Source organism: Capricornis sumatraensis, chromosome 10, assembly GCF_032405125.1.
Source record: "Capricornis sumatraensis isolate serow.1 chromosome 10, serow.2, whole genome shotgun sequence".
Classification (NCBI taxonomy): Eukaryota; Metazoa; Chordata; class Mammalia; order Artiodactyla; family Bovidae; genus Capricornis; species Capricornis sumatraensis.
Window position 1 is genome coordinate 14623644 of NC_091078.1, and position 22455 is coordinate 14646098.

Here is a 22455-nt window from a genome sequence, read left to right on the forward strand (position 1 = left end):
ATTAAAATACTTCAAAGAAGAATACGATCTTTCAATGTCAATAAATTATACAAATCAGTCCAACACTGCTATATAGTTATATTTTACACCCAAAATTTCATATTTCAACATCTAATAATATAGATTTAGACTCAACACGTCACTTCATGGTTTTCCTTGAGCATATTTACATTTTGGTTTTGCATCTGATGTACCTTATGACGATTACATGATTTGCTGTGTTTTCCTTCTTTCAGTTTAAACTCTGGTAATGAAGAAACACACAGTTCCTAGTGACAGATTTTCACATGGTCAGATTACTATCATGAGATACCTGGTCTTCCTGTTATCTGGATATTTTGAATAAAATCTCCAAATGCAGCCTTAATACTGTATTTACACATCCAATCTAATATAAACAAAGGAGGAAAAAACGACCAACTTTCTTTAAACATTATTTTATGCATACTTTAAAGTAGTATTCCGATTTTCATCGAGGAGACTCAGCAGATACAAATGTGTATAAAAAGTATTACTTGGGGAACCTCTAAATACAAACATTTCCATAGTAATTTCCATAAGAGACAAGGGAAATTAACAAAACAAGATATTTATTTCTACTAGAGAGGCTCCAAGAATAGGCTACCTAAAGAATTGGTTTTCTAAATAGACAAACCCCTGTTTCTACTCTGTACTGCACAAGATTATAGGCAGAATTTCAGAAAGCTGAAAATCCTTTTAAATAACACTTCCTCTGGCTTTAATCACAAATAATTGCCTCTTTTGGTGCTAATGAGCATGAGCCTCACAGAATGGAATGTAATTCTGCCGGTTCATTCAGGGTAATGGCTTTGTGAGCTGGTGACTCTGCGAGAGATGGGGTCTCAATTTCCTAGAGTACAATAGTGAGCAGCAATACATTTTTCACTTGAGGAAGATTTTCTAACCTATGTAAATATAAGTAGAAAACCCATTATCTATTGATAAAAACAACAAAGTAGGTTAAATAAAGTTTTAAGTACTACTCTCCTTTAATAGCCGTCAGCTCCCTGGATCATGAAAGTAAATAAAGTACTTCACTTACTGAAATCAATGAGAAACCGTCCAAATCCTTGCCTTTGGTGCTGGGGCATGATCATTATGCAGGAGACATTATACTTCTGCTGGCAAAGTTTTTCCTGAGGGAAGGAGAAACAGATCAAGTATGTCAGAGCGCTGCTAAAGCGGGCAATTCCCTGCACCTGCCGCTGTCCATATGCCACGGTCCACTAAGGTGAGCGGCGTGTTAGGTCAGGATCAAGCAGAATAATTCGACCATCTTAATCAATCAAACTATCAGCTAACAACAAACTACGCACTCCAGGCATGCCTCTCAATTACATCTTTATTCTTGAAAGTCAGCACCACGAAATATGAATAAAGAATCCAAGGAAATGTGAGTCAAATGAAACAGCACAGTATGGAAGAAAGGTTTTCTATCCTCAAACAACCTGGGAGATGGGCGGAGGGAGTGGGGGAAGATCCAGAGAGTCCCCCAGCGGGATCAGTTAAGAACACCTTGTTAAAGGCCACAGTGAAACTGTAACAGTGTCTGTGTGGGGAGACTTGCACGATACATTTCTCTTATGAATAAACAGTCAAAGTAAAACGCTGGAGAAATAATCTATATTTCAAAGAAGGACAACAAAACAAAAAAGACAACAGCAACAAGAAATCCCCAAGCCTGCAAACCAAAGTGAGGCCAACATATTACCAACAGTCTGAAACCAGGAGGAAGACTGGAGAGAATATAGTGGAAATGGTTCTTGTAGTTCAGGGAAAATTTGCAATGTTCATGGCTATGGTTTCTTCACAGTACATAGAAGCTGCCAAAACCTACACAGAGAAGACCTGGAAAAGGCTTTTGAGGTTGTGAATGCTCTGGCCAACTATAAACCACAAATTAGATTAACCACAAATGGTACTAACCACATCAAAGAATTACTTTGGAACACCCAGATCTTTAATGAACCTATTTGAAAGATCACAGGAAATGGTGGAGGAAAAAACACTACAGGGCAGAATTAAAGATTTTGTGAAAAAGATGTGCTCCCGACTTTTGCACATTTGGAGCTGTCTGTGGAGTCTCCAAGAAATGAGGAGTAAGAAATAATGTATGTCAATTTTCCTAAGAAACTGGACGGTCCCATCACTAGATGTGTACATCCACAGCAAAGATTCAAATAATTAGTGTGTTTTCCAAAGTCAGACAAATGGGTCACTGTATCTAAAATGAGGTGTACTCTGAGCTAAAGGATTCATCCTTGACACAAGTCTTTTCTTTATTCCAAACTATTTTTACCTGTATGATATTTTTGGAAATCTAACCCAAAAGTGGTCCTTTCTCCCCATCCTTGCCCCCTGCCTTTAAACACATGTTACCACAGCTAAACTCTAAACAACTGCTCCCTCTTTCCTTCCTGTTTTGAGTCTATTACATGCTTAGAAAGATATATGCATGTAATGATTTACACTAAACTTTTCTAGGTCATCTCGGCCATCCTTTGGCTATAACATCTAGAATTTGGTTTAACATCAAAGGGCCACAGTCCCTCAGACTCCAACTGAGATGTTAGAATATGGCTTAATTTGCATCTAGTCTTTTAACATGGCTGTTTTTTAGATTTTGTTTTACTGCACTTGCAAAGGATATTTTAATACTCCGAGTATGGTAAGAAATGACAGCAGTTGCTGCCATACTATAAAAGAAACAGTGACAAGATGAAAAAAGTTTAGCTTGTTCTAAGTAAAATGTTTGGCGAAGAAAATGGCAACCCACTCCAGTATTGTTGCCTAGAAAATTCCATGGACAGCAGACCCTGGCACCCTATAGTTCATGCGGTTGAAAAGAGTCAGACACAACTGACCATGCACGCAAATAAAAATGTTGGGCGCTCTGTGACAAAGAGAAGACTCAAACCCCAAGAGTTACTGTGAACCAAAGACCTAGAGGTCAACTCAACATAAGGCAGTACAATGTCAATGGGCATCACTATTTGTTTTAAAATGGAGATAAATGTAAAGAAACACCATTTTCAAACAGAAAGGACAGTCATGACCATTATTCTTTTTAATTCTTTGGAGAAAAAAATTAAAAATTCTTTTAAATTCTTTGGACACATCTATACAGAAGGTAAAATGTTCTATAAATTATATAAATTTCCTAGCTATTGCTTTCCCTTGTATTAATTCTCTATCATCTGTAATCTATAAAAGTTAACAGTCTTCTTTTTCATTTTAGAGCTTTACCGAATACATGGATTAAAATGGTGAGGCTGTTTCCCATGAGTGTTGTTACTTATTCCTACTTTTGTTTATGGTCTCTGGGTTGTTTCTTAAATTTGGAAAAACTTCTGTATACAAAGTTTTGACCTTCCATGAAAACGACAATTCCATTAGGCATTCCATTATGTAACAGTAGATTAATTAAAATTCACTTATCACCTAATATGTAAACATATATCATAAAATAAATAAGCTATAGGATTTGGAGCATTTCTATTCTGCCCTAGAAATCTTAAAATTACCATTCTGGCATATTAAACTATTTCCTAAGTACCTAAGAAAATTTAAGGTTAGCCTGATAAATAGCTCCAAACTCAGATTCCTTTTATTGCATACGAGTTAATGTATTTCAGAAGCCTCTGAACAGAAGAATGTGAGATAATTGCTCTGAACCACGTGAAAAAGACAAACTACAGCCACTCAATATGTCAAGGGCTCCCCTATATTAACAGCTGGAGATACTTAGGCTTTCTAAAGATGAGGCTACGTTAGATCTTAAAACAATAGCGCGGAGAGTAAGAGACGAAAGAGTAAAACCAGCCATTATATCAGTTTAACTGTCCAAATGCCAGCGTTCCAACTCACTGAGATACTGATGACCACCGAGGGAAGGCAACAAGGAGAAAGGAGAATTCTCTTTTAAATGCTGCGTTATACTGAAACCTTCATGTTGATACCACTTAGGGGGAAAGGGGAACTAAGCTTAAAATTTAGAAAATGAAAGACGGTAGGTGGTCTGCAAGGCAGCAATTATAACATTACATGAATGCTGACAGTCAACACAGCAAATAGTGCTGAGGTCTTTTACACACTTCCTAGGCACAATGCTCATGGTTTTTGTGTGTGTGTTTTTCTTAATGAGCTCTGAATAAGAACCTGAGCTTTTCAGAAACATGTCATTTATTCAAATTAGAGTCATAAAAAGGCCCTGTTTAAGGAATTGGACTCTACCAAAAACATTCGGAAAGAGAAAATGAAGGTCATACTGGCTCTTGTTTTACCTTAGAGAAGTATCCAACCAGATGACAGCCCTTTTCATCATTTTTTGTAAGGACATAAAAAAGGAAAGGCTCGACATCATAATACAATGTTTTGTGGTCCAGGAAGAGCTTGGCTAACAAGCAAAGGTTTTGGCAATAAATTTTGCTCATATTCCCATCAACCTAGCAAAGAGAAACAGACAACATTATTTAACATAAAAATACCACTCAACATAAAACTGTTTCTTTTATATGGTATTTTGGAATGCATTTTTTTTTTCCAAATCCCAAAATAAACAATTAACACACTCCATTAACCGAGAAAGTTTACCAGAAAATAGCTGTCATTTGGCAAATCAGAATTCCACCTTTTCTCTTAAATTGGGGTAAATTTAAGGTAGCTTAAATTTCTCTTTACACTTCCTGAAGAAAGGCCACACATTGCTAACAAAGGAGTAATTTTTATTTACTATTTATTACAACTAAAAAAAATGATTAGGCATTCCTTCTCTATTTGAACCAAGTAAACTTGAATTAAAGAAACATAAACCAATCAAAATGCTGCTTGAGTCAGTTAAACTTTATGTTGTTTCCAAAGGGCTTCACATTAAAATAAACTATATTATTCTGATTCCTCAGAAACATGGATGCACAAAAGAGGATTCCATTTTGGTTTTATCCCAAGCATCATTTTAAATATAATTGGAAAAGATAAAATTTCTATGTTGGGAATACTTACAGAGAAAGTGAGATGAATTTTAACCTACAGTAAGCACCATGATTACAGTCTACTTCTCTTCAAAATAAAAGAATCAAGCTGTGTTACTGATGGTTACAGACAGGAGGCGAGGCACAGATGCCAATTTCGTTGATCAAATGTAGTTACTTGTTGCAAACAGAAAGCACAGCAGATTCAAGAAGAATTTCCCTAGCACTTTTCTTATGGGAAATGGATATTTGCTAACCAGAGCTCTTGGACAATGAACTTGATCATTCTTGAATCTCCTGTGGACCATACCGGTTCTCATAATGCACAGATTATTTTTAGACTTCATATAACCATTTCCCTTGGATGATACCTCGGTCCCGCACATGGCAACATGATCAAATATGGGCAACAGGCACAGAGGATACAATTCTCTCTTTAATTAAAGGAAGTTTTTCGGAGTATGGTCCTTTTGGAAATGGTAGTATGTAACAAAAAGGAAAGACAGAGATGTATGTATCCCTGAAGCAGAAAAACAAAGAGATGACAATGCTGGAAAGTCTTACCAGTTGTGAAAGGTCTAATATGAGATGCTTTCAAGAGGGATATAGAAAAGATAGGAAAGTAGTAATCTGTGATTATTATTCATTTATTTTAGAAGTTACTAAGGACACTGCAAAGACAAAAGTTCCCCACATGCTATACTCTTAGTATTAACTCAGATTCTAAAATAGGGACCTTGGCACTTCTCCAATCCAATTCCTTCAATTATTTTTATGAATAAAAAATTTACAGATCTGCTTCTGATTTCTCCCTTCTTATCTATGTATGGTCCCAAATTAGAGCATTTGGTCCTGAATTAGAGCTTTCTCATTAGCCTAACAAGATTGATTCTCTTACCCCAGAAGACTTTTCCTGGATTTATGAGAGGTTCACCCCCTCTGGCAGAGTTATGCTGATTTATTTAACAATTACTTAAAGCCAACAATGTGTTCTGTTCTTTGAGAAACAATGAGACACTGATTTTCATTTTATTTTGGTTAGAAGAAAGCTTCCAAGGCATCAAGGAAGGAGCCAACAGTTAAGATGAACTTGTGACATTCATTAATTAAGCTTCAACTGAGAACAGCTCTGTTGTCTCAACTGGTTGGGGCTGGCCTGTTAGCATCCCAAGATGAACAACAGGACAGCGACTGGCATCCGCCTTTCCCTTTAGCCCAGTGGTCTCACTGCGGGTGATTTTTGTCCTTTAAGAGACATTGGCTATGTCTGGATATTCTGACTGGAGGGGGCTTGGTGCTACTGGCATTTAGTGCGTACAGGCCAGGGATGCTGCTAAACATCCTACAATGCTCCCTACACCGAAGAATCATCCAGCCCAAAACATAAACAGCCCCCAGGGTGAGAAACTTTGTGCCCCCCGTTTAGTAAGAACTAACACATCGAATCTTCTCAGCAACAAAACCCTTCTCCCTTCAAGCTTGCCAAAAGAGCCCGATTTAACCAGGAAGAGGGGCTTCAGAAAAATCATAAGTCACAATACATGTGTTCTCTGGTGAGTCTTGGGAAAAAGCAATGGGCCCAAGACTGTCTGAGAGAGGGAGCCTGATCCATGAGAGAAACCTAGGCATGACCCTCCCCTACATTAAATTTAATGCAAGACATTATAGACCAAAATTATAGAGAAATGTGGGGTAGAATAATAGATTTCTAATCTGAACAACTCCGAAAAAGAGAACCCTAAAGTAAAATTATTTCAGAGAAAGAGGAGATCATATCTGCTGTGCAGGGAAGGCTTCTTCTGAGCACTCCAGAATGAACCCAATGACTAAGATGCGTAATAGAAATGATAATAAGGCAGGGTGATGGAAGCGTGCAACCAGAGAGAGAGAATTGAGAAGGCCTGTGAATAGGCAATAACAGGAAAGAAAGGCATGGCCTCTTCAAGAACAAGTGGCCTCTTCAGCCAAACTGGATCCCTGAAACTGACAACAGAACATGATCAAACCACGAAACGATATACCAGCGAAGACCTTCTGCTACTAAATCAATTCTGAAAACACAAAGTGTCTTCAAGAACACACAATAACAGACACATGGCCACAAGGGGTTCCTGTGAACAGCAAAGTTCTCCAGGGGTGGTCACCCACCCAGATTGGGAAGGGAGGGAGTCCCAACATCTGCTGAGGTCTCACCAAAAGGATTAGCCACCCTGCCAAGAAGTGGATGGAAACACAGGTGGTTGTGTACTGAGGAGATATGTACAGCTGCTCAATTCCCTGGAAGAGTGAGCACCTGCCAGACACTGGCTGGAGCTGCTGAACAAAGCTAATTTCTCCTGCCAAAGAGAGTAGAATTTACAAAGAGCTAAGGAGATCATAAATTCACTGGTGAATATATCTGGTGCAGACAGGGATTTGGGAGAAGACAAAAAAGTTAATGTGATGAAGTAGGAATTCATCATCAATCTCAAAGGTTGCTTAACACGGTTAGAAAAACACTTCAAAATATGGAGATATTTGAAAAAGCAGTCTGAATTTCAGTGCCAAAATTGAATAAACATTGTACCTTCTATGAACAAATCAGTACATAGTCAACAATTAGAAGCACTAGGTTTCTAGTGCTGAGTTTTTTATTTACACATGCTTACCTCAAATACTGAAAGGTCTTTCCTTCTGTAAATTTCATTTGCTGGAGGATGAAACCATCCACATTTCTTTGAGTGTCTTAATAAAATATTTTTACTTTTCATATATTTAAGACAGAATTCACACAGGTAAAGCTTTGGTAATCTGTTGAAATTTTAAAACCAAAGAATATAATCTGATTGGTTATTCCTTTCAGGGGCAAATATTATAAACATTGTTCAATTCTCTCTAAGCCATAAAAAGGCAGTATAATAGTATTTGAAGGAAGTAGTTTAAAAAAGGAAAAAGAAAGCCAGTAGTAGACAGAATGTACAAACTTTACATTATTTTTCAATCTCATAGTATTTGCTGTCTTTACTGTACAAACAAATCATTTCTTTCCTTAGAAATGCCCTATCGAAAAAAGGTTTTCAGACTTGGAACTATGACTAATAAAAACAATGCATCCTGTCAACCATGTACATTTCTCAAATTTCACACTTAATGTCATGATTTCAATATTACATATAATCAGTGGTATAACGATAACAAATCTTGTCAGAGAGAAGTGAACTCATTATTTTAAAAATGATCTGTGTACTTATAAGACAGGGAAGTCCTAGAATTTAGCTGGTCTCCATTTCTTATGGATGAGGTAACTTTAAGGTTTCTATCAGTTATACACAATCTAAAGCACTAAGTGCAGTCAAGTCAAATGACCTTATCTGTTCCTACCAATTCCACTGACTCTGAGTAACATTAGACAATCAGCTTTCTCACTTCTGCTGACTTTTTCTCCACCTTAGAAATGACACCATTTTGTTAACCAGTGCTCTGTTATGCTTAGGTGGACACTGCTTGTATTTACAAGAGAATGCCTGGAAGCATTCTCAAGGGCTTTGGGATATAAACATGGGGAGAAGGGCTTTGGGGAGAACTAGACAGACTCATCATAGAAATCTCAAATCTTGGATTCATATACAAAATTTATCCAAAGCTCTCAGAACAACATGACTTATGATTACCTATACATATAAAAGCTCACTGGTGTTTGGTGTTTTTCAAAAACTGTTTAGGAACACGGAGCTGAGCGATGTGAAACCAAAAACCCTGACTCTTAGTCTGCCACTTCTAGAAATCCTCCCCATTTTCTCCAGTTAGATGACTGGACAGATGCCCATGAGAAAGAGAAAAGGGTGATATCTATTTTAGAAGAAAAGTAAATTTGTGATTACCAAACTTTGCAGGCTAAACCATTTGAGAAGATACTAATCAAGTATGCCCTGATATACCTGCAGGAAAAAAAATCGGTTCACAAAACACCCATTTTTAGATATATTAGTTCAAGACAATTTCACAGCTAATCTTAGTTCAGGACAAAAGAAAAACCTAGTACCGTTATTTTCTCTTCATTTTTAACAAGTTAGTCACAGATGCTCTAAAAGTCAAGACCTGGGGAAGAATCTCTGAAGGCTACCCACTCCCACCTATTTCCTTCCATATTTCCTTCTTTTGCTATGCGTGCTAAGTGCTAAGCTGCTTTAGTCGTGTCTGACTCTTGCGACCCCGTGGACTGTAGCCTGCCAAGCTCCTCTGTCCATGGGATTCTCCAGACAAGAATACTGGAGTGGGTTGCCAATTCCTCCTCCAGGTCTTTTGCTCTAATTTATGTTAAAAAAAAAAAAAAGAATACTTGACAATAAAATGCCAGAAATCATGAGATAAAACTAACAGGCCTAATTAGGAAAATGAAAAAGGCAACCAAAAAGAAACTACCAAGTACTTTACAACGGCTAAATTTTTTTTCTTGATTTGGTTTCTTACATAAACAATATTTCCCCAGTTAATTTACAGAATTTCCCCAGAAATTTACAACACTGGTGTAACTAAGGAGTATAAGGTGTTTGTACAGAACAATGACTACGATAAGAAGGTGCTGACAAAAGTGATAGTTTTGGAAACACCTGAAATTGAACTGAAATTGACACTCAAAATTTATGTCTTCTTTTTCTTTTTTTTTTTTAATTTATGTCTTAAAAAATCACCTAGTTTCAGTTCTAGAAGGCTCCTTCCTACATGTGAGATGTTAAGGCTGCACACCTGCCAGGCTTATTCTATTACCTTGCATATTCCTGTGGGTAAGGCGAGGAGTACCAGGTTTGGATTTCATATTTCCCAAATTCTATTACAGAAGGGTACCGGCCACAGTCTTCCACTCCACTTTCACACTCTATTTTCTGTCAGAAAGAAAACAAAACAGAAGTCTCAGAAGAGGATTTCTTCACTTACACTTTGGTTCTTTCACCAGTGGTTATGAAAATCTACCAATGCTTTACAATGGCTAAATTTTTTTTCTTGATTTGGTTTCTTACATAAATAATATTTCCCCAGTTAATTTACAGCAGAATTTTTTTCATGTTGTTGAAAAAAACATTATAGGCCTTTGTGAAACAACAGTCAACTTTGTATCATATACATATATAAACAAATACTCTTAAGAAACAGTATTACCAATATAGGAAAAAATGAGTACTTGTTAGAACATACAAACCTCTATGAACAGTCAAGTGATCTGCTACAATGTATTAAAACAGGAAATTCTATGATGTGGCTATTACACAGTTATACTGTTAACAGTTTCTGTTCTCCACCAAGTAACATTTACCCCAACTGTAATTAAATAATCAGTTTGAAGTCTGCAGTTTGATACCCATCTCCTTTTACTCTCAAGCAGGAGGTTAGAACTTTGCCTGCCTGATTCATCCTGACATTCCCAGGGTCTAGCCCAGTGCCTGACACAGCCAAGACATGTTCTTGAATGGAAAAGCCAGGGTTACTGGGTTGGATAGAACGGCTTTAGGTTTAGCAGTAACTTTCAGGTAATTGCTTGCTGTTCATCATGTTTAAATATGAATGCCAGATACAATCTCCCAAAGTGGTAATATTTAAGGACTTCAAATCTCAGTGACTGGGGGGTGCTGGGTGGGGTGGGGGGGGTGGGTGGGTGGTGGTGGGAGGATGGGATACATTTTATCTTAGCCAAAGGGGAAAACACTACAAAGAATGCAGAATGAGGAATGGAAATATCCAATGGCCCCTCAAGGAGAAATAAGCACAAGTATTTAGTCCAAGTGGTTTCTACTAAAACTAAAGCTCAAGAGCCTTCAGACAGATCCCTACTCCCCACAAAAGGAAGTGAGGTACAGCAGGTAATCTATCCATAAATATCGTGCCCTGAGAATGTGGTCTTGTTCAGCTGCTAAATCATGTTCGAGTCTTTGTGACCCGATGGACTGCAGCATGCAAGGGTTCCCTATTTTTCACTATCTCCCGGAGTTTGTTCAAATTTATGTCCACTGACTGAGTCAGTGATGCTATCTAACCATCTCATCTTAGGCCGCCCTCATCTACTTTTACCTTCAATTCTTCTCAGCATCAGTCTTTTCCAATGAGTCGGCTACTAAATGTGGTCTACTAACAGAAAAACTCGCAATCCATAATAAATTTGTTTCTCACAAGTCCAACAGCCCTTCCTTTCAATGTTTTGGTGAAAATAAGCTAAGTAGAGTTACTATCTTAGGGAAATCATTTAAAAGAAATTACTGGACATCGAAAATAAAAGTAATTACAACTGATCATGCAACACAATATTGTCTTCACCAATGCCCAGGAGTTAAAATCAGGAGACGTTTTTCATATTGCTGGCCATCTGAGCTGGAAGAAGCACTGGTCAATTTAAAAGTGATTTCTTCTTTCAGTGAGCTATTCAAAAGGGCTGTTTTCTTAATTTGAGCAAGAATAATCAGAACTCTATTCCTTTACCCCTAGAAGCATTTTTTAAAAATCTGTCTCAACAACTGCTACTCTGGCCTATTTTGTGAGACCAGCTGAGCCATTACCAACTTGTGAGAGTGAAGACAACTCAAAGTCAGGACTTTTGAATGTACAGTCCACAGAAATGATGGTAGCAGTTGAAGAACCATAAAGGATTTTGAAGGGGATTCTTTATAAAATCAAGGCAGTTAATTTCACAGTAGTCAGATACAAAAGTCATATATTATCTTAGTTTCTGGACTGCAGTATTCTGGCCTTACCTCCCAAGACAGTTCCTGGGCCTGCTTGAAAACATCCAAATCCTCTTCAGTAACGGTATCCTTGTTTCCAATCACATTTATATCTGTACTTTCCTGTTTGATGCTTATTTTGATTTCCGTATCTGTCATTTAAAACCAGCAGAAAGTGTATTTATTGACTTGCATCATGAATAACCACCGTATAATTACCAAAATGGTACCAAATTAGCACAGTGGGCAAATAGGGAATTTTTTTTTTTTTAAAGCTTTATAAGCTTTTACATCTAAGCGCTACTCATAGATCCAGCAGTACCTTTTCCCTGCCATACCCAAATTATTTGAATTATCATTGTCATCTTCTTTTAGCTTCAGTAAATAAACACGGGAAAGTAAGAGCAATACAAAAAAAAATCATAGTTTTCAACCAAGATTAGAAGGCATAGCAATGTCTAGGTATAGAATTCCCATGATCATGTTTGAGACAATAAAATCTATCATTCTGTCCCAATGACACATAGTTTGGCTTTTGTTTCATATAAAGGATAGCAAATGTAACGGGCCAATTTGTTAAATGAAATCATGAAATCAGTTTTCTCCCTGAGGTGAATACACACACAGACACACTCACATCCAAAAAAGCACACTTCACAGAATTACAGATCAGGCTCTGTTGATAAGGAAGCAGGATGAACTTTGTCATGAGAAAGCAATGGACAGAGGGAAATGAGAAGCCGACGTCCCCCCTGCCAGAAGCGCGGACAGCACGTGGCCACACAGCACTGTGGCTGGAGAGGTGGCACGGGGAGGGGCATGGCGGAAGCGCGACGGTGGCTGCTCATGCGGGACCACAGCGCCATAAGCAACGCTATGACAGCATCTGGGGGGGCCCTAGTGTCACTACAAATGGAAGGAAATCATCAGAGTGGGAGAGTATTAGTTGAAAAAACAGTGTTTTGGAGGTTTAGTCAGCATTAGAAAAAAGTCAAAGTTTCACTGCTTCTGTATGAAAGTGAAGTGGAGAACAAGAGAAATAGCTAAGACCTATGTGACAAATAGGAGTTGATTGATTCTTTTTTTTTCCGGGGGTTGGGGAGAAAGGGACGGGACGCAGGTTTGGTTGGAGCTTTGACCTTTTGCTTACCATCATCCTGATCAGGTTTAATCCTTCCGTCTGTCAAGCTCCCCTTCCCTGGTGAGGGGGTCCCCATCTGAGGGGTCACTTTATATTTTAACCTGCCTAGCATCCTGTGCTTTTTAAGGAAAGTTGTTCGCTTGAAGTGAGCAATTGCTTTAAAAATACGCCCTCTAGCCATCCCCCAGCTAGAGGAGGAGGAGTGAGAAATAAACCTACTTCTAATATCTCTTTTTCCAAAGAAATGGGCTTTAGATTTTGCTGTGAGAGGGAATTCGGTTTTACGACGCATACGTTTAGGTGGTGCATAACTTGGGTGTCCCTTTTGGCGAGACTGTCCCTGAGTGGTATAGATATGAGAGAGTCCGTCAAAGAGTGCCTTCAGCTGGCTGTTATTAGTAAGACTGCTAAAGGAGGGCACGCTGGACTGGCTGGAAGAACTCTGGGGAGAGGTAGAAGAAACAGAAGTGCTGGACTTTTGTGAGCTGGGGCTCTGACCAGAGATGGGAGTCAGGGGTGGGAGTGAAGAAAGTGGAGGTTTTAGCTTTTGTGTGGTACCTGGAGCCAACACATGAGAAGTGCATGACTGTTTCTGAGAGACCTTTTTCCTTGGACGATAGTGCTTTGAAAAGTCTATTATTTCACCTCGTGATCTGCGACCATCAGGTGATGGTGTAAAAAACTTAGTAAGGCCATCAATGAGCCCTTTGGTTTTCTTGTTAACTTTAAGTGTAGAGGCAGAAATGTAGGTGGAGGTGGTGGTGATTTTGGTGGTGGCACCAGGCCGAGTGGGGTCTGTAACAGCCAATCTGCTGCTTGAGTCCTTCCCAGATGCAGCATGACCGGATGAAGGTGTGGTACAGACTTTAGTCTTTTGACCCCTACCAGGTGACCCCCTTCCTGTGAATGCATTCATGGATCCTTCATCACTGGTTACAGACCTAGGCAAAAATTTAGAGAATAGTATCAGCATTTAATAATAAAATTATAAAGGTATCTAACACAAGTTTATAGCAACTAGATGCAGTCAATGGGCTTAAACTTAAAAAACTGAATTGCAACCCTAAAGCCCTGCTTGTGTGTGTGTGCCTTCACTGAGGTGTTTTTCTCGGTTGAAACAGGTTGCAGCCTCTACGCTGGCAAGTCATGATTCTCCCAGGGCCTGTCCAACAGGTACTGGAAGAATCATGTGGACCCAAGGGCATTATGAGTAAGAAAATTTTTGAGGAGATTAAAAGATCACCCCATGGTTTCATTATAGTTAAATAAAAACATGTTACCCCTTGTGTCATTATACATAATTGTGATTTTCTGAAATGCCTTTTAAAAAAAGTATTAAAAGAAAGAAGTCATTAAGTATCATCTCGAAGTGAAAGAAGAAATTTATGTAATCTCTAGTTAGAAGCAATTTTAACTCAAATGGAAAATTTATAGAAATAATTATTATCTATAGTTTTTTTTTTTAAGAAAACATTAAAAAAATACCCTCTTCCTCTTAGCATTTTATGCTTAGGATGATAAGATAACCAATAATATTCTCTAAGTAGAGGAGACAATTAATTGCAGCATAAAATATTGCTGGAAAAAAGGACAACAATAGCAAAAAACTGAAGAAATGGTTAAAGAAAAGCTACAGCAGGTCAGACATGACATGGAAAGTCTGGTGGAGAAGCAGCACATTTACCATGGTCATTATCAGACACCTGGCATAGGAATCTTTACACACTGGTTCTGACTGCTATTTCAGTTCCTGTGAGGCTGGTTCTGCTCATACAGCTGTGTGCTCAGTGGAGACGGGAGGTCACTCTGCTAGCACAGCTGCCTACAGGAACGGCAGCTGCCTGCCTTCGCCTCAGGCTAGGGCTTGGAAAGCCACCCATTTTGCAGCAGAATTTTATACAGCAGAAACATGTGCATGTGAATTATGGCAGTGCTGGGGCCCGAGAACGGACCGTAAAAATTATCAGTTGAGCTGACGGCTAGTAATGAAGAAATGGAAGCCTGAAAATGATATGACCTTAAATTATAAAAATATCTTTAAGTAATTACAAAAAGAAGAGCATAGCTTAGTGGTTATCCTGTACATAGAGATTTGATGAACAATTTCAGCAGTCGCCCTAAAGGGGAGGCTGGCGTAGGTCAATGGAGCAAGCTATTAAGGCTCATCTGAAGCAGCTCAACCGCCAGGAGCTTTGTCCAACACCACCGAGTCAGCCAAATCAGGTTAGAGCTGGAGATCTCGAGTGTCAGTGAGAGTCACCAGTAAACAACTCATCCAGGATAAAATGTTTTGCATCAGAATGTTACATTTGGACTGTATCTGGAATCGATTGCCCAGAAAGGATAGCATGTAAAAAGGAAAACTCCCCAGACTGTCTTAAAAATTCCTAAGCTCAAAGGACAATTTTGGACAAACAAAAAGTTAGGATTGGTGCCAGATGTAATTTTCAGCTGTGTCCTTTGTTTAGAAAGTTTATATCCTAATTCGGTTTTTTAAATTGGGCCCTGAGGATACAGTCCCATTTCAAGAACAACGCTTAACACTGGATGAACACAAAAACACATAATTCCTACTTCAAGTGATGCTAATATGAAAGATTTTATTTATGAATATGTTTCATGTTTGCCTCTACAAATTAACACAAATTCAGTATTAGAATGTCCACCAGTTAGAAGATTTTCATAAAGTTTCACAAAACACTCTAGAAAGGAACATGCATTTTCTATTTCTCCTTTGGGAGATAAAAGTGCAGGAGGATACTGTTTTCCTGAGAGCAGGTAATAATAAAATGAATTGCTTCAGATAAAACTAAGGGAGAGGGGAGAGTAAGCAAGTAAGACACCTGGTGTTTGTTCACTGTGTGTAGAGTTCCTGTTCATTTCTACATTATAATGACCCTTTCACTAAGCCCAAAGAGAAAGGCAATGGTCTTACAGACAGAGCTGTTTCAGATATGCAAGTATACAGATTTCATTTCTAAACTCCTTACCTAATGCTGATATTCAGTTCTATATTCTATATGGGTTAAAAAAACAAACACACTCATTACACCTCTTTTCTCTACTTCTCCAGTAATTCCAGCTAAATGTTCTATTTGGCTTTAATGGCAACCACATGGCCACAGGCTAGTGGAAATGGGGCTAACATAGCATTGGGTTGGCTAAAAAGTATATCGTTTGGATTTTCCCTAAGATGTTATGCAATAACCTGAATGAATTTTTTGGCCAATCCAATAGAACTGCATGCTACTGCAAATATATTATTTTGTCTATATGTTTGTATACATGTGCACATACCAAATGGTCCTGTCTAACTCTCTGGAGACAAACATTAGGACAGTCATTTGCAGATTTCTCAGAAGCTTCTATTTCATAAAAGGGATCTTAAAAAGTTGTAATACTACAACTGTAATACTACATTACAGAAACGAGGAGTATTTTTCTAAAATGTTATCTGGGGTAACAAGAGAGAGTCATTATAGATGTGAACAAATCCCTCTCTTGTTTTAAAAATTCCTATAAAAATATTTATATAATTAAGCTCTTTTAATGTTCAGCCAGTAATAAAGTAGGCACAATGAGTGTTTCCAATTCTTACATTCTGCTTCTATCCTGCTGGTCGAAAAATGTCACTAAGCATCACAGATACTGGCAACAGAAGACCTCAAAATGCCAATTGTAATTTTAAATGTTATTTTCAAAAAGATTTCCACAGCTTATGCAAAAGAAGAAATATTCCTCATCCCTTGAGTTTGTAAAAATGATGCTAAAAAGTTAATGGGATCTAAGGGGGTTACAATCAACTGCATTTTAAAGCACAACATAAAAGATTTTTTTTGATAAGATCTCAACCTACAACAATCGTTGCTTTAATTTATTTTTCGGTCGTCCAATGGGTTTTGCATATCGTCGTTTTATTTGTGCAGCTTTCTCATGAAGTAGTTTTCTTCCCTTTTTCTTTGGTCTGCAGACTTGGCAAATCCACATCCCTGAATTAATATATATATGAGAGAAATATTTTAATGTTTCATTTTAGGAGAGAGATTAAATATAAACTGCAGCTGTAATAAGCTGCCCAAGGATGCCTGTATGCAGAACTTTACCCTAGAAGGTGGATCGTTCCCTTTTGTCATTCTCCTCAGGAAGCTGTCACTAAAGGTCAGTTTTCCCAGGGTCAAGGTGATGAGAGCAGAGGGCTGACCCATCTGAGAATTCTTCCAGTAAGGTTTTGCCCAACATGTCACCAAGCCTCCCCACCACGTAAACACACGTGAAAACCCAGTCTTGTCAGATATATATTTTTGGATTTGAGGGAGACATTTTTAAGCCAACTGGAACATCTTTAAGTCAAGTGGAACTTCTAGGAAAAAGAAGTTTCATCTCTTTTGGGGAATTTTCTATAGTAAATAAGTTATAATTCTAATATATAGTTTTGAAAATGAAAACTTCAAACGTTTAAGTACTGTGGAGCTACAATAATTTGAAGTGTGGCATATGGAAGCAGGTCAATGGATAAGAACTAAAAGGCCAGAACAACGGAGAGGTTTAGCATATCCTAACAGTCATATTTCAAATCAGTGGGGAAAGGATGAAATGATTCAGAAAGGGGTGCTAGAACAAATAGATGTCTGTCTGGAAGGAAAATAATTACTTCCTATCTTTTAGAAACACAAATTCTAGGCAGATGAATATTATGTGACAAAATTAAATGTTACATAATTTAAGCATGACTGATACTTAAGACTGAAGCCATAAAGAAAAAGATTCATGGATTTGACTACATGAAAATATAAAGAGCTTCTGCAAATCAGTAAGAAAAAGGTGAAAACCCTTAATAGAAAAATGATTAATGGATAAAAACAGGTGCTTTACAAGATGATATACAAACAGCCAATAACCAAACACAAAAAAATGTTCAATTTCACTAAAGAAAATAATTATCAGACATATTTTTTCTATTATCTAACTGGTAAAAATTTTAAGTAATAACACTGTATTACATTGAATCTAAGCTATTTATGACTACAAGATGCATCTGATTTCAAAAATGTTAAAATGTTTTTTTAAAATGTCTGTCTTAGATTCAATGAAATATAGTAATGGTGAGTGTTGATCATCATACAGGGAAACAGGTATTCTCATGCACTGCTGGCTGGCCTGAAAACTGACATGACCTTTCATGGACATAGCCTTCAATCCAGAAATTCCTCCCTGAGGAATTTATCTTAAGGCAAGAATTGTTGATGAAAAAACTGGAAATATTTGTAATATTCACTAGATGAAATTGGTTAAATTTTTTTTTTTTAGAAGAACATGGGGTTGCAAAATCAGTTATGTTCAGGAACCACCCAGGTATAATATATGAGACTGAAGCAAGCTGGAATGTAAAGCAACAGGTAGCAGTGAGACTGAGGCAGGATGGAACACTGGCAAATTCAAATTCAAAAATCTTTAAATACAGAACCAGATCTTCTGTTACACAGTTAAGAGAAGTCTCAATAAAACATTTCTGTGGCCCACAGTCATCATGCGTATAATCTTGGCTCTATATACTACGGAGTTCTACACACTCATTAAAAACTATCTTTGGAAGAATATTTAATGATGTGGGAATATGAGAATCTATTGTTAAGAGGGAAAAACCATAAACATACAGAATTTTCCATTTCTTTTTAAAAGGGTGGGTGGGGCAAGGAAGGAATTTCTAATTGATTATTCTTTCCATTCCTTTATGTCAATCGGTATTTTCTAAATTTTTCACAATGAAAATGTATAAACTTTGTAATAAGAAGGCAAAGTTATTTATAATGTTCAATATATTATCATATGAGAAAAAGAAGGCTAAACTTGGCTGACTACCCAATAAATGGAGAAGAAAATCCGTATTCTATATGGATACACCCATGTAAGATAGTTCAGATCTTCATGTTCAAGATTACCAATCGACGGCCAAGAAAATGATAATGGCTCCTGTTATAGGGCTTTTTGGGGGTCATTATCACCATCATCGAAAACAGGTAATGTTTTACCTCTGAACACTATACTGAATAACATGGAGAATACTCTAAACTTTTGACCTACATAGTCTAAATTTATTCTAATGGGAAGTGGTTTTAGGAGAAGAATGATCTTTTTAGTCCTGTGTCTGAATTACAGTATTTATTATATACATTACCCCCAAATTATAAGCTTTTACACTTCTCTGCTCACAACCTGTACTAAACCCACAAGTATAAGGAAGGTGGGAGGGACGAAAAAATGCTTAAAGAACCTATATACTCCTGAGCTGTCAGACATTAGGACTAGGCTAATGTGTACCTAATAAAGCACATTTTTTAATAGGTTTAAAGGTTCACCTTTTGGCATTCTGGAAAGTGGGGGATCACAGCACTCCATATGGAATCCTCTATCACAGGAGTCACAGAAAAGCATATTATCCTGTAATGTAGCATATTAGAGACTAATTGAGACTGAAATCAACTGTAAAAGGCCACAAATTCTTTTGTTATCTGGTTAACAATAATAAAATATGATAAAGTAGCACCACGATCCCTACTGAAATTTGGTATCACATGTACCTAAACATTTAAAAAGAAAATAGCAGCAATCTACAAAAATGAAAAACCTTAACACTGAAAGCCAACAATTCACCTGGAGATGGATACTGAGAGCCATACTTACTGCATTTTTGCCTTGGATTCTACACGCACTGCACGTCTTGCATTCGATGCACTGCCACCTTAAGGCCTTTACATTTGTTGTTAATTCAGGACAAAATTTCAAACAGGATGGGTGTCCTATAAGAATAAAAAAAACAGACTGCTTTGTGGGAATGGTGCCTTCAATTTTTTAAACTCACTAATATTTAGTGACGATGCCAGCCAAAGAACCTTAGGAACTTGAAAATACGAAAAAAATCAAAGATTCCAAATTATATTTTCCCTTCTGCCCTTCCCCCCGGCACCGATATGTGACAGAGTGACTGTACAAATGTTTTCCCTAAGAGAAACTTGGAAAATGTATACCAATTCTAATCACAAGTCTTGGAGAACCTGAAGATAATGTATGCTCAGATCATGTTCTCATACCTGTGCCTTCTGTTAAATCTCTTGCCCTTGCCCCTCTTCATCAACCACCATCTACCCCAAAGCTTTCTGGCCTGCTGGCCTGTGAGGAGAGTGCTGAAGTTCAAATGATTCCTACTTTCTGTGCGTAATGAAATCATAAAACATAAAACAACAGTTAACTAAATAAAAATCTGACGCTGCTTAACATAATACAATGAACAAATGCAAAAAAAGAAAAAAACTCAGTAGTATACAAAGACTATCCCATTGCTGGGATATACAGAGAAGACACTACTGCCATCTTGCCCCGGGTTCCTGAATTTAAAATCTGTAAGTGGGAGTTGTCATTTAAGTCGCTAAGTCACGTCTGACTCTTTGCGACCCCACTGACTGTAGCTCACCAGTCTCCTCTGTCCATGGGATTTTTCTAGGCAAGAATACTGGAGTGGGTTGCCATTTCCTTCTCCAGGGGATCTTTCCAGCCCAGGCATCGAACCTGGGTCTCCTGCTTGGCAGGCAGATTCTTTACCACTGAGTCATCTGGGAAGCTCTGTAAGCAGGAATAGAAACAGTGAATTTGGGAGTTAAGAAGTTGCAAAGTCCAGGCTACACAGAACATGTCAAGAAGCATACCCTTAGCAAGCGTCCCACATTTTTCTGAGAGTTCAGCTTTTCCATCCTGTCTTGGACACACTTTTCATCTAGCAGCTCTCACCTCACACAGGAAAACTGGAGACCCCAAGGGATAGCACCACTTAAGAAAGTCAGCCAGGCTACACTGAGTAATAGATCTCTCTGAAAGGTTTGGGGAGTGTGAGTCCAGACTCTGGAAGTTTAAAATCTGATGGTCTTTTATCATGTAAACCTGAGACCTCCAAATTTGATTTTAGTTTTCTAAATCTGGTCTTAAAATAGTATGGATGTTAGTAAGTCCCATGTGAAAGAACTTATAACCAAGCTGCAAAAGAAACCTGAGGGGTAATAAAAAAAAAAAAAAAAAAAAAGCAGATTCTGCAATTTCAAAACTGTTTTATAATTTCCTGACTTTGGCAGGCTCATTGTTTAAATATGTATTTTGGGTGGCTGCCAAAAAGGTCCTCCTTCCTAAAGCTTAACAGGTGCTTCATAAAATTCTACCCACCAGGAGATTTGGCTTTTTGAAGTAAAAACATTCAAAATCAATCATCAATACTGTTAATAAAAGCACACTATTCCTGAGGTAAAAAAAAAAAAAAAAAAAAAAAACCTAAACATCTGTATTTAAGATGTTGAGCAAATAAAATGTTGTCATAGGATTATGACCTCAGGCAGTAGACACCCAGGCAGATGCATTTAACCTATGACACTTTTCTTTTACAAGGGCTTCTCTCATTCAAATGAATGTGTGGGGGGGGGGCAAGTTTATATATATATAAATGGTATCAATCACCTCTTTCTGCTCAGGAACAGCAAACAAAGACGGCTCGCTTTTAGACTTTAAGAAGGATTCTTTGAGGAGGGAGGGGAAGGTCTACTTTGATCAGGGCTTTCCCGCCCCCACTTACATAGTGAGGGGGGTAAAAATTCAAGTTTTAAGGAACAGCAATTTAAATTCCACCCTTAAAATGGGTCCCATCAGCTTAAAAGTATACCATTTACTTCTTTTTTCTCCCTTTTTATTACTTCCTGTAAGTCATACATCACTAGCACATATGACCTCAATTTCATGCACTAAATTTTTCTCTACATTAAAATCTGCTTTTGTACTTTGTAGCTTAATATCCAGCAACTAAGGTAATTCACATCATATTATAGCTTACTATTTTTTTCTCACAGATATCCTATAAAAATAATTTTTAATAATTAATTATACTTTTGAAAGTTAATGGATTTCAGCCACTTCTTCTTCTTATTGCTTCCTCTCACTTTAAGTAATATTATATTGTAACTACTACCATTTAAGCTACCCTATCAAATTCTAAAATCTTTAGTCTATCTTTCCTTCAGGCAGCAATCTTACCTTTATTTAGCTCAAGAGAATTGGCCATAGATTCCTTCCAGCTCTAAATTTATATGATTCTGTAAAGGATGCTGAGGGATGAAGAAATATTTCCATTTTATTTTCTCACTGCCAACTTTACACAAAAGACTGTAACTGAGTCTTGATATGCTAGTACACAATCTATAGTAATTAGAAAAAGGACAACAATGCTATTAATAATTCAATTCCTTACCTCCCATTTTAGCCATTCTGTAAACTCAACAATCCCCTCTAAAATTTGGGTTCTCTCTGCTGACACAATTCATGGTGGTTTACACACACACACACACACACACACACACACTCTCTCTCTCAGGTTTACACACACACACACACACACACTCTCTCTCTCTCTCTCTCTCTCTCTCATTCTTATAACAGCAGATTCTAAGTACTGATAACTTACAACAGTTTTGTCCAGCAAAACCAAAGGAGTACTGTTTAACATTAAACAAGTACCAATGAGACCAGAAGTCAGCAGAAGCGATTTTTGAGTCAAGTATTATGGGAGGAAAAACCATGGGCTCTGTAGTAGACTGAACAGTGC

At 37.6% G+C, this 22455-nt stretch overlaps 1 protein-coding gene across 6 annotated transcripts in view; it reads right to left on the reverse strand.

The window, feature by feature from the left end:
- The window catches only part of KAT6B (lysine acetyltransferase 6B), a 167264-nt gene that overhangs the window by 35527 nt on the left and 109282 nt on the right, over window positions 1-22455 (reverse strand). The window contains exons 3-11 of one of the 6 annotated variants that reach the window (XM_068981769.1): window positions 19503-19618; window positions 19178-19259; window positions 16678-16810; window positions 13707-13762; window positions 11711-11832; window positions 9738-9853; window positions 7640-7781; window positions 4305-4466; window positions 1064-1157 (exon numbers count right to left, since the gene is read on the reverse strand). In XM_068981769.1, the coding sequence (XP_068837870.1) occupies window positions 1064-1157; window positions 4305-4466; window positions 7640-7781; window positions 9738-9853; window positions 11711-11832; window positions 13707-13762; window positions 16678-16810; window positions 19178-19259; window positions 19503-19618 (1023 nt within the window). Of the gene's footprint in view, window positions 1-1063; window positions 1158-4304; window positions 4467-7639; window positions 7782-9737; window positions 9854-11710; window positions 11833-12830; window positions 13763-16677; window positions 16811-19177; window positions 19260-19502; window positions 19619-22455 lie in introns of all 6 variants that reach the window. The other 5 variants (XM_068981768.1, XM_068981767.1, XM_068981770.1 and 2 more) reach the window with 5 other exon arrangements.